Below are 12635 nucleotides of genomic sequence, written 5' to 3'. Positions count from 1 at the left end.
TTGTTTCCAGTTACCTTAGTTAGTTTTGCAAAGATTAATACACGCTGGTTGCCCCCGGTTATTTCCTATGTTAGGCACATGGGACCTGGGTTATTCACCCTTCAGGGGCCAGTTCTTTACTTCTTATTTACAGAGCACCCCTGCTTTTATCACCTTGCATTGGGATTACAGTTTGTGGTCAGGCCCTGAATTTTCCAAACTATTACCATTTAAAGGACCCTGAACTTGTATCCTCTCCCTTTGTGCCTATGGGACTTGCAATATCCACGATTGCACAGTTGCAAGAGGGACACGCCAGACCCTGATGGTGTGAGATGGAGAGGCCCAGCAAATGCATGCACAAAGGCACCCAGGTGCCCAGTAGGGGGAAAATAAATCCAACCTATAAATGAATAGGGATGTGAAAAAAAAACATTGATAATTCCCTAAACCATCAATCCCACTTCACATGCCAGCTACTGATTCTCCTCTTGCAGGGATCTGCTTTGTGGAAGCGTTTCATGTCATGCAGTCAGTTCTTCCCACACTTTGCAGGGTGATAAGGAGGGGAGGAGGGTGGGATGTGTCCTTGGCTCCCAGCCTGGGCTGGCACAGCTGAGTCAGCGTGAGAGGGGAAAACACTGCCTTTTTTTTCCCACATCTACAGCATTCGCTCCCCCTTTTTTCTTTCCAGAGAAGTGGAGCAGCTGCACTTCATCCTTTCTACCAGCCCCATCTGGACCTAAGATTTAAAGAGACAGTAGTGGTCTAAAATGGTGCTGTGTGAACCTGTTTCAACCTATTTATCTTTTGCATGTGGTTCCTGAATTCCCCAGATCAGTCTTGCTGCTCCTGAAGAACCCCACCTTCATCTTCCTCTGCTTAGCTGGAGCCACTGAAGCCACGCTCATTGCTGGGATGTCAACCTTCGGCCCCAAATTCCTCGAGTCGCAGTTCAGCTTAAGTGCCTCTGTCGCTGCTACGTATTTTGGTAAGGAAACGAGCTCTGTGCGGTGTCCCCATCTGTTTTATAGTGAAAACCCCATGACCCAGAAGTGGATTATTTTCACAATGGTGGCAATTACGGTCACAAAATAGTCTAGTCGTTACTCTCTGTAGCGCTTTTAGAAGGAGGCTATCATCTGGTAAGTCATAGGATGCAAATGGCCCTTTCCTACCCAGCAGGTCTGCTCCGTGTGTGGATTCAGTTACATCTATTCGCATTAGTGGAAAAAAAAAAAGCTTTTGCTGTTCTTGCACCTGCTGGGAAATCCAGTCAAAAGGACTGGGAGGCTGGTTGCTTTCCCAGCATCACCAGGGACTTGTTAATAGGAGCTGCTCAGTATTGCTGAAGTGCACCTGAGGATGCTTTCAGTGGCTTGACTTTTATTGTTGCTGCAAAGAACCCAACTTGGCTCCTTTGCTCATGCTGAGGTTGAATGTCTACGAGTTAGTGAAAAATGAATGTGCTTATCACTGGATGTATGTAGAGGCCTATTTGATCTGAATTTAGTGAGGCACAATAGCCGTGGAGTCCCGCATTGCTGTTCTTGCAGTCACTCTGCTGAGCAGATTTGCTTGCTTAGCAGAACATAATTTCTTATTCTTTCCAGTTTCTTTTCAAGCCACTGGTGAAGGCAGAATCGATCCTATGATTTTTCTCTCAGTAGAGTCGACTAAACCCCCACAGAGAAACAAGCCCAGCCAGTGGTGCAGAAGGGCAGTTACTGTGCACATCCTCCGTGCTTAGTCTAATCAGACCAGCAAAAACTCCCCGCCTTGGCGGTTATGAACTTGCTTCCCTTCCTCGTCTAGGTTACCTTGTTGTGCCGGCAGGAGGAGGAGGCACCTTCCTGGGAGGCTTCTTTGTGAATAAATTTAAGCTCCGCTGCTCGGGAATCATCAAGCTGTGCCTGTGTTGCACCCTATCGAGTCTGCTGGCCATTTTCATCTTTTTTGTTCACTGCCCTAACATGCCTATGGCAGGAGTAACGCAGGCATACGACGGAAGGTAAGCTCGGCAATCCCTGTTTAACTTGGCTTGCGGTGGGATGGTGTTGAAACATATGAATCTGTGGAATAAAAAAGATTCTCTGATTAATACCAATGTGAAGAGGAATAGAAAATAAGCTATCATCTGGCAGGGGTGCAGGCTCAGTCTGCCAGGCATGTAGGATGGCACACATGCACTTTCAGGATGTATTAATATGCTCTGTCCCATACACCTCTGTCCTCTTCTCCTCTTATTCCAGCCTGCCCCCCACCTAAAAGATGCTCATTGTTGACTAACATAATGTTTCCTGCAGTGCCTTGCCTGGAAGCAGCCTGAACCTGACTACAGCCTGCAATGCAGACTGTGACTGTCCAAGGGAGGTTTACAGCCCGGTCTGCGGGAGCGACGGCATCATGTATTACTCTCCCTGCCATGCAGGGTGCAAAATGCTATCTACCAGTACTAGCCGAAAGGTATGTTTGGAAGAACCCCTGGCAGGTGCTTGCAGGGAGCGTGGACAAACTGAGCTCTGGTTGGCCTCAATAGAGGTGTGCTAAAAGTTTACAGGAAAGAGAAAGCCATGAATACACAGGGCTCATGAGTCAGGCTCCAGCTGAGATGCGGGTATCCACGGGAGGTCTGTACTTCCGGGCACCGATCTCATCCTTTATGCTTCATTTTTAGTTTTGCATTTCCAAACTTCCTCGTGTAAGTCTCTCGGCACAGGGCCAGATTCTGTTCCCACCTACCTGGCCTATGGCCACTATAAGTGGATAGAAATCAGTGGCGGGGCTCTTGTTTTTCATGGGCATAGCTGGAAATTGCCTTTAGCTCACCGGATGCATGCGATTTCCATGCTGCCAGCAGACTGCGTCCCACTCTGTGCCCTTACTTCTTGAGTTGTATTCCCTGCATATGTCCAAGCATGTTCACACCGTATGTTCACGTGGCTTCCAGTGCTTCGAGCAGTCTCGTGAGGCTCGTGGCATGTATCCTGATGCTGATAGGGCCCACTAAAGAGTTAATCCAGCCCTGCCTCCCATATATTTCAATGCGAAGCCCTGGCTTTGATGACAGAAATGCCATCTCTGTGAGAAAGTGAGGAATTTTTCTGTTTCCCAGGTTTACCAGGAGTGCAGTTGCATTCTGGAGAACACCACTGATGTTGGCCAAGCAACGGCGGGAAAATGCACCTCTTCTTGCCAGTCAATGCCCCTTCTCATGTGTCTCATGTTCGTTGTGATTCTCTTCACGTTCCTGAGTAGTATCCCTGCTCTGACGGCAACTCTTCGGTAAGGAGAGCTGTTGTTTCGGCGAGAACGCGCATATTGTCATCTCTGCCTAAGGACAGAGCCTGCTTAAAATGACATGCTTATTGGTATGTTGATGATATCAGGCCAGATGTTTTTCTTCGTCCTACTGTAAGCACCGATCTGAGGACTTGAATATCTAAGTAGTCCATTTACATGCTCAGGAAAAGGTACTTAGATGTGCAGGTACTCCTCTCCCCCCAAAATGTGGATGGCAGTTTTGCTCAAGACAAAGCAGGCCTGAAAGCATGCCCCTTCCCCATCAGAATTCACCGCTTCATGGGGGTTGTCGAGACTGCTACTCAACATACCAGTGTTTTTAACTTTGTCTATCCTAGGTGCGTCTCAGACAGACAGCGATCGTTTGCACTAGGAATTCAGTGGATTGTAGTAAGAACTCTAGGTATGGTATGAAGAGAACGGGTGTATAACATGTATCATCTATTGTTTTTCGTTGAGTACGTGTCAGAGTTGCATCAAGGTACCACACACACATAGGTGAAAACAGGGACATCAGAAGTATATGATGCTTAGGGGAGAGAAAAAAATCCTCTGCGCATCTACTTTATTCATAAAAAACCCAATGCTGCTTGCATAAAATTTGCAAATGAAAGGAGAGCTAAATATAGCAAGTAGATTGCTCATTGTAAATAATTCATCTGGCTGTAGAGAGAGAACAGCAAAGCTTCATACAATTTGGCTAGCTTGTATTTACTAAATTCAGACTCTTGTAATCCTGGCAGTGATGGGGCTTTGACTTCTTACCGATGTCAAATGTTGAACTGAGGTCTTGTTTTAAGCTTCTGTGTTGGATGTTTCGGTGAAAACGAAAGATCCCTTAACATGTTGGAGGCTGGACAAGCACCTCGTAGAGCTCATTTGAGCCCAATAACCTCCTGCCCATGGCAGGGGACTGGACTTGATGATCTTACAGGTCCCTTCCGGTCCTTTGATGCTATGACTCTGTTTTAGAAACAGTAAAAAATAACCATGGGGTATTAGTAACATTTACTCATTCTAAGAACAAATGGGGTTGTGTTGGCCCGTTCTCTGTATCTACCATCTATAATCCATTGCCGAGCTCAGATTTTACAAAGGGTCAACAGGGATTGGATGTTCAACTCTGAAATGTCACATATTTGGGGTACTCAAGCCCTTGGGCTCTCTCAAACATCCCAGCCAGAAAGGTTGAGAGATTAATTTACTGTTTCATCAGTCTGACCCATTTTCTGAAGGCCTTTTGGGTTGCTGTGAAGAGGACTGCTAGATGTTATGTAACCGAAGTTCTGTTCTGTCTTCGCCCAGGAGGTATTCCCGGTCCTATTGCCTTTGGTTCGATGATCGATAAATCGTGTCTGCTTTGGCAGGACCAGTGTGGAGAACAAGGGTCTTGCTACGTTTATCAGAATTCGGCCATGAGTCAACATACTCTGATCGCCGGACTTGTCTACAAGGTGATGCCCACTTACCATTTCACTTTTGGCAATAGGGAGCTTCCTACCTGTAAGAGCAGTACAGCAATAGAGAGTTGTCTTGGGAAACTGTAGCATCTCCCGCACTGAGGGGCTACAAGAAGATGTTGGGAAGACAGCTGACTGGGATGGTTTAAGCCTGGAGTCCAGATCACTAGGCAGAGGGCATGGGCAGATCTACAATTTTGAACACAGGGGTACAGACGGTCAGGTGCATCCCCCCTCCCTGGATCTGCCCCTGCACCCGAGAGATCCTTTCAGTCCTGTGAGTCTCTCAACTGTCTTTTAAAAGCGTCTGTTTTCATGTTCTGACCATGAATGTGACTTTTATATCTTCACACAAGAACCAGTCTGAAAACAGTGCTATTCCCTAATATTCCATTTATTTGTCATAATTTGTCCAAGACTCTGTCCTTGGCCCCATATTGTTCAACATCTTCATTAATGATGTGGACATTAGAGTCAGAAGTGGACTGGCCAAGTTTGCCGATGACACCAAACTTTGGAGTAAAGTATCCACACCTGAGGACAGGATGGTGATCCAGGCTGACCTGGACAGGCTCAGCAAATGGGCGGACAAGAACCTGATGGTGTTCAACACCAAAAAATGCAAGGGTCTCCACCTTGGGAGGAAAAACCTGCACCATCCTTATAGGCTCGGCAGTGCTACGCTGGCTAGCACTACGGATGAAAGAGACTTGGGGGTCATCACTGACCACAAGATGAACATGAGCCTTCAGTGTGACGTTGCAGCTAGTAAAGTGAGCAAAACCCTTGCTTGCATCCATACATGCTTCTTAAGCAAATCCCAGGACATCATTCTCCCCTTGTATTCGGCCTTGGTGAGGCCGCAGCTGGAGTACTGCGTCCAGTTTTGGGCCCCGCAATTCAAAAAGGATGTGGAGAAGCTTGAGAGAGCCCAGAGGAGAGCCACATGTATGATCAGAGGTCAGGAAAACAGACCTTATGACGACAGGCTGAGAGCCATGGGGCTCTTTAGCCTGGAAAAGCGCAGGCTCAGGGGTGATCTGATGGCCACCTACAAGTTTATCAGGGGTGACCACCAGGATCTGGGGGAACATTTGTTCACCAGAGCGCCCCAGGGGATGACGAGGTCGAACAGTTATAAACTCCAGCAAGACCGTTTCAGGCTGGACATAAGGAAGAATTTCTTTACTGTCCAAGCCCCCAAGGTCTGGAAGAGCCTGTCATCGGAGGTGGTTCAAGCACCTACACTGAACGCCTTCAAGAGTAAATTGGATGCTTATCTTGCTGGGATCCTGTGACCCCAGCTGACTTCCTGCCCTTTGGGCAGGGGGCTGGACTCAATGATCTTCTGAGGTCCCTTCCAGCCCTAATGGCTATGAAATCTATGAAATTTAATAGCTCCTCAGGCACCGCCATTCTCTTGATTCTCCTAGATTATTTTCCAGACTTAATATTTCCCCTCTGAAATTTTTAGTGGGAGGAAAAAAAACAAACCCTACAAAACCTAACCATTATTGAAATTGGTCTTTCGAGAAGTGGAGGTAAATATATAACTGCAGTCTGTTTGCTAAATTGTCATGAGTCACCATGATCAAACTGTAAATAAGAGTAAATAACCATTGCTGGAAAATGTTGTGATAGATCAGTTGAATATTTCAATATTTATTAGCAGAAGGCATCATTTTCAATTCAATCCAAATCAGCCCTTTGCCTGCAGGTCACAATAGAGCTTGGTAGCTGCTATGAGTAGGCACTTGGGTAGCAATTCTGCTATATGCACCAATTGGAAAAATAACATAGGCAGAGATGGCATAAATCCCTATTGCTCCATGCAAGCTGTCTCCAGGCATTTTCAGTAGCCATCCCAGTGCAACCCTATGTCCTGCTACCTCTGGAGCTTCCTGAGTCATGGAGTCATGCACCCCACAGTCTCTAGCCTCTCTTTATCTGCTCAGTAAACGTCTTCTGACAATGAGTTCTTTAAAACCATGAACTTGTCCAATGATTAATTCACAAGTTCATCGTCTCAGCAAGCTGAGAAGCAGAGAGAGAATTGTGTGGGATAGTTAAGAATAGCAGACCTGCCCCATGACATTCAGACAGCCTGTGTCATAACAGGATACCCTAGCTACCAGAAAACCACATAATGGTACCATTTTAGACAATCTCCTTTTCACATTCAGGGTTTGATGGTATCTGAGGAGGGATCCTGCCTGGGGCATTTGGATTTGGAGCATTTCCTGCAGCTGACAACAGTTTATACAAGGGGGTTATGTTCAGTTCAAGGGCAGATGTGCGATTGACATCTGAATCTGATTCTCAGCATCATCGGAGACTGTTAACTGCGGTCCACTGCTGGTGCTAACAGGTACAGGTACGCCAGCAGCCACTGGCACTGCCTGTATAACATAGCCCAATGCAGAGTCTGAATACAAATAGGGAGCATGTTTGTTATTTGCCTTATGAAAAGTGCTATTCACATGGGGATGAACACTTCTAGAATTAGGAGTTCGGACCTCCATCTAGGACCGTCTTGTTTTACCGACTCTGTGGGATCAAGAGAACTATGCTCCTCAGAGATTTCACGCCGACTCTTAAAAAGCACTCGAGAGCTACACACTATGATGCTTTGCAAGTGAATCTCTTCCTTGGCTTTATAGAAGCCCCAAATTCTCCCCTACAGATCATCTGTCTGAACCCTTGGAATATGCTCCAGTGCTCTTGCTCTTTCACCCTGCTAGGTTTTCTCTTAAGATCAGGCTGGGTCCTTGTGGGAAGGCGGGGGCAGCAGTGTAACTCCCTCAACACAAGAAATGCAGCAGCTTGCAGAGTTGCACTGCTGATTTGCACCGCCCAAGGATCCAGTCCTTGGTTGGTAACTATGCTAAGGGCATGGTGGGTTTTATACGTGGCTCTAACTGTAAGCTGGGGTTGTTTTGATGGCTGCAGGTGCTTGGAACCGTCTTCTTTCTGCTGGCATTCTTACTTTATAAACCGCCTACACCAGAGTCCCTTCCAGGCAGCTCGGATGCATCAGAAAATGGTAACAGTGACCTCCAGGAGAACAAATCTTCAGTCCAGACTGAGATGGATGTATAGCACTGTTAACACTGTGAGAGACTTATTCCCAGCCTAAGAACATGTCATGGAGAGAGGTTACTGGGTCTGGTTTTTATTGATATTAATTTCCTAATTTTCCTTTTTTTTTATTTAAAAGAAAAAGAATCATTTTTCCTGGTTTGCCTGAATGTTTGCTTAACAGCAGACAGTACATCTGAAGATGCATGTGCTAATGCCATACACTGCAATTTCATTTTATTAAAAGAAGGGCTACCCACAGTTTCCTACCACTCCTACAAGAAACTTGGGCCAATTAATCAGAAACCCAGCATTCCTCTATAGGATCCAGTCCCAGCTGGTGTAAATTTGCTTTCATTCAATTCAAAGAAGAGCATTCACACTCGCTGAGGACTTGGCCCATATACAACACACAATATACAGTCAACAGTAGCAAAGGACTTTGGTTCAGATGTTTGAGGCCTAAACAAATGCCTGCCCTCATGGTAGCCATCTGCATTGCAAAGAAGAAGACTGGCCCTGAAGCTGTGATATGCAAAGCAAGGAACAGAAACAGTGACTCCTTTCTTCCTTGAACAGATACAGCGGCCCTTGTTTTCTATCTGTGTTCAAGCCTTTGGTTCATCTACCATGCAATGAAACGATGTTTAATACCAGGGATTAATTGGCAAATCAATCAATGGACTACACGCAACACCCTATTGAGACTCTACCAGCCCTGGCTATTTTAACTGTCGTTACCCAGTCATTTTACATCTACCACGTCTGGTTTTGTGGTTTGACTTGCAGTATAATTATAATCTTTATTTGTTTTGGACCTCCCTTTTTCTGTAAAGGGCTGGACTTCTCCATTCTTGTTCCCTTAGACATTCTGTTGTTGGACACAGAAACACATGAACTATGGATCTATGCAATGTTTGCGTTGTCTGCTCAACAGAGACTTTTGTTTTTAGGTACAAGCAGAAAAATCCAAATTAATTTATTTTTTCTTTATGCTGCTAGTCTGGGACACCTAACGTGGTAACACACTCTACTGTATAAGGGGGCTAAGCGCCCAGTTTCTTGGCTGCTGTAAAAAAACTTAGCACCACTGAAGTCAATGGAGCTACGCTGAATTGTACCGGTTGACAATATGGCCCATTGTTTGAAAATGCTTTGGCCTAGATTCTCAAAAAACAAAAAAAAAAGTGTGTTTGTGGGGGGGGGGAAGGCTTTAAATATGCCCTTGCAGGGCCAAATAACAGGATTTAAGCCTCTGACTGACAGATTTATGTATCTGTCTTACTTGTTCCTCCCAAATCTGATCATTTGAAAGATTATTTTTTGTGTCTGCAAATGTTTGCACAATCAGCTCTGTGTTAGTGGTGGGTGGAGGCCCCCTTGGGATGTTGGCCAACCCTATGCTGTGTTTAGAATGACAGGGCATTCACCCTTGAGCTGTTTAATTGGCACTTAACTTTTGCTGCAAGGTATTTAGCTAGAATCGCTGTTTCTGTCACGATTTTGTATGTTTGATACATTTTGTTTTCCTAAAAACAGGATGCGGGTTGATCAGTGGGTTTGAGTTTGGGATCATAGGACCAAATGCGCTACTCCAAGCACATTCCAAGCCCATGCACAGGTGGCCCCTTTGAACATGGGTATCTTGTTTTAAGGAAGGGAGGACTTAGGGTAAAGGTAAAGCTGGGACTCACGTGAAATAATCTGTCCTCTCGGTGGCATTCAGAGAGTGGGTTCTGTAGGGAAGGTTACCTCTTCCATTCACAAATGCTCCTCCACCAAGGTCAGCTCTGTACATTGCCATTAAAAGATGTATTTTAGGACCAAGAACCACTGGCTAGACACTGGCCACCCAGTAACCATTTTACCAGAGCCAGTGAAGTGTTTCTCAATATGAGCTGCTCTGTCACAGCCAGAACAACCGCTCCCCGTCTCGGTGAAGCCCCAGCTCGACGTATGCAGAACACATGCAGAAAGCAGCACTTCAGAGACAGAGTATTTTTGCAAGCGGAGACCCTACAAAGTGAAAACCTGTTGGTTCCTTCACTTATTTTCAGCACTCGTGGAGATTTGAAGGAGCAGAATTAGTCCCAAAGAGATTAACTCCAACAGCACACCAAAAAAAGAAAGAATTCTTTATCTCCAACAGTTTTATCAGCCAGCTGTAACCAAGACAACCACGATCTGCACGAGTCCGTCACTTGTTTTCTTCTCAAGGGTATTACACTCGGCAAACCATAAGCACTTCGGGCACCCGCAGCATTCTTCGGGAGGGGAGAGTTGCACAGATGTATTTTAGTAACATATTTTGTGTATAACTATTTATAAAATTACACATTTTTTAAATATATTTTGCCTGATGCATCACTAGTATTTCTCATGTGGAATTGGCTTGTATTGTTTCAAGATGAAATGGCAAAATGCCGGTGTTTTGTTATGTTGATGTGCGAGTGTGGAGTCTTGGTTTTGAAAAATTAAATGAGTTCCTATTCAGGTGTCATTTATTCTGTGTTATGAATGGGAAGTTTTTATTTGGGGGAGGCCATTCTCCAGTCTCATTTGAAGTATTACATTCCTGTGAAGTGACAGAAATATAGTCCATAATTCACAGGAACTTGGAACGTGTCTTCCTTTGACTCTAAATCATTGACTGATGCTTTTGAGGCATGACTTTGAATTCATTTAGCCATGGCTATAAGGTACCCAGCAACTGGAACATAAGCCTAGATACCTACCACACTCAACGAAGCCAGGGAGAACGGCAGGGTTGACCACCTCCCTGGACAAAACTCTTGTGTGTCCCATCCCATTCTTTGGATGGTGATTGAAACTTTGATGCACTGTGGTTTTATTTCTCTCTTTTTTTTTTAGCGATTATCCCTTTCTTCTTGAGCTGATGGAGGAAGGTTATACAGGGAAGAGAATGTTCCCCCTGGATGAAACTGCTTGCCATGCAAGTACCTCTCAGTGGTCAAATCAGGCAGCCATGTGAAAGAGGTGGATCTGTTTTAGAAAGGTTTCAAGCAGGTTTACGGTTCGAGATTGCAATCCAACACAGGCTGGAGACAATGGAAAGAGCCGTGACTTGTGGGCAGGAGATGAGGTTCAGTGTGAGAAGACACCTCTGATGAGCTATCGATTTGTGCTCTCTGGGCTCGTCTAGTGCCTTCGGAGCGGTGGGGGAAGGTGTCCCTGTGATATGATGCCACCTCATACTAATGAGCTCCAGTACAAAGAAGGCTGATTGGCATGTCTATTAGTTTGCCTAAATTCTAGGTTTCTTCTTCGGTTGCTACGCCTAGAACAAAACTAGGTTTCTTGGTACAACTCGTTTCTTGACGAGACGGTGCATGGAAGGGAAATGGCAGTCTCCCAAACCCAACTCTAAGGGGAAAGCTAAAAACCTTTGGTCAAAGATTTGTGTTGAAAATAGGACCCATCTGTGGATTTTTGTAGAAAAGATGGAGGCAGGGCAAGCCTGTACACAAGCCAGGCAAGCAAAGCTTTAAGGTGCTTCTGATCTGAGCAGGGTTTTTCTCTTCTTTATTCCACCCCAGGGGAGCTGTGAATGCAATGATGAATGCGATTATTTTTATAAGCTGGGCTGGAATTAACTGATAGTGCAAAATATTGGGCAATGGAGCTACTGCACCTACTGTCAGCACAGGACGGTGCCTCTGCTCTACACATGAGTGGCAGCATCCGGCTTCCAGGGACAACGTGAAATTTAAGTTATCAAAGAAGAAGAATGAAATGAGCAACGTTAGGACCACGCTTATACTTGCATGAACACAGAGTAACTCCGTTCAAGCCCGAGAAGTTACTCTGGATTGCTACTGTTGTGAATGCGGTCCGAATCCAGCCTACATCCAACACGTTTTCACTTCTTGCTTTGTTTTCTCTCTATGCGTCATACAGTTCAGATTAAGAAAAAGAAACCACAGGGGATCAAGTAACCCATAGGATATGAGGCAGAAAGAATTACTTGTAAAGGGATGAAGCTAATGAGTTCTTTGTTAAATAGGAGGAAAAAAGCAATTGCAAAATGAACAAGGAGAATTTAAAATCTCATTACAGCAAAGCCTCAAAGTTTTTATTTCTTTGCAGTTTTTCCCCCATGAATTGTTTTGGGCCCTGATCCTGAAAACAGAGCCATACACACAGACAAAACCATCAAGCTATCACTTCTTGTGTGCATGAAGGTTTAGCTCACACTGATTTGACTGCAGGCTTGAGCCTTGTTTAACAATTACACCTTTTAAGAGCTTAGGTAATCACTTGCTTCACTTTTTCTTCTTTTTGATTAGAAGAACCAACAGACCGGCTTTGCTGGGGTTGATAGCCCTCTCCTAGCCCTTGACCGTGTAAAGCATGGCAGTTGTGAAATATGGTATGCAGCACAGAGGCATTAATAGATATAAAGCTAATTGAATGATAAATGCCTTTGACATCCATTGTCCATATTTGTAATATGGAAATATTGTTTTTGTATCGGTGCATTACAATAAACTATTGAAATTAAGTGTGTTTGCAACTTTATTTTGAAAAACCGAATGCTGATTTCCTGATATACAGTTGGCTCCATGTGGCAGCTACAGTCAAATTACAGCATGTGGTCAGTGCCTCAATTGTGTTACATGCTATGACGTCCCATGACTGTCTTTGGACTAACCTGAGAACAGCTACATGCCAAGTACATTTAATCCTTGTATTGTTGGAGTATTCTAGGTTGATCAGGTCTGCGTCTTCAGACTCTCTCTTCACGAATAAAACTTAAAGCAGCTCCTTCAATGTCATAAAATGACTCCTTCAGAT

The 12635-nt window shown here is 44.9% G+C and overlaps 1 protein-coding gene across 2 annotated transcripts in view; it reads left to right on the top strand.

Annotated features, from left to right (window-relative positions):
- SLCO4A1 (solute carrier organic anion transporter family member 4A1) overlaps positions 1-11257 on the top strand; it is a 37580-nt gene extending 26323 nt beyond the window's left edge. For both annotated transcript variants that reach the window (XM_019510140.1, XM_019510141.1), the window contains 7 exons: positions 816-970; positions 1795-1990; positions 2286-2445; positions 3095-3264; positions 3621-3685; positions 4588-4736; positions 7692-11257. In XM_019510140.1, coding sequence (XP_019365685.1) covers positions 816-970; positions 1795-1990; positions 2286-2445; positions 3095-3264; positions 3621-3685; positions 4588-4736; positions 7692-7841 — 1045 coding nt within the window. In that variant the 3' untranslated portion in view covers positions 7842-11257. The remainder of the gene's footprint in view (positions 1-815; positions 971-1794; positions 1991-2285; positions 2446-3094; positions 3265-3620; positions 3686-4587; positions 4737-7691) is intronic.
- Positions 11258-12635: the final 1378 nt, after the last annotated feature.

The sequence above is a fragment of the Gavialis gangeticus genome, unplaced genomic scaffold (genome assembly GCF_001723915.1).
Source record: "Gavialis gangeticus isolate Ggan-Ray unplaced genomic scaffold, GavGan_comp1, whole genome shotgun sequence".
NCBI classification, from domain to species: Eukaryota; Metazoa; Chordata; order Crocodylia; family Gavialidae; genus Gavialis; species Gavialis gangeticus.
The sequence above is the reverse complement of the archived record's forward strand: the minus strand, read 5'-3'. Positions and strand labels throughout refer to the sequence as shown.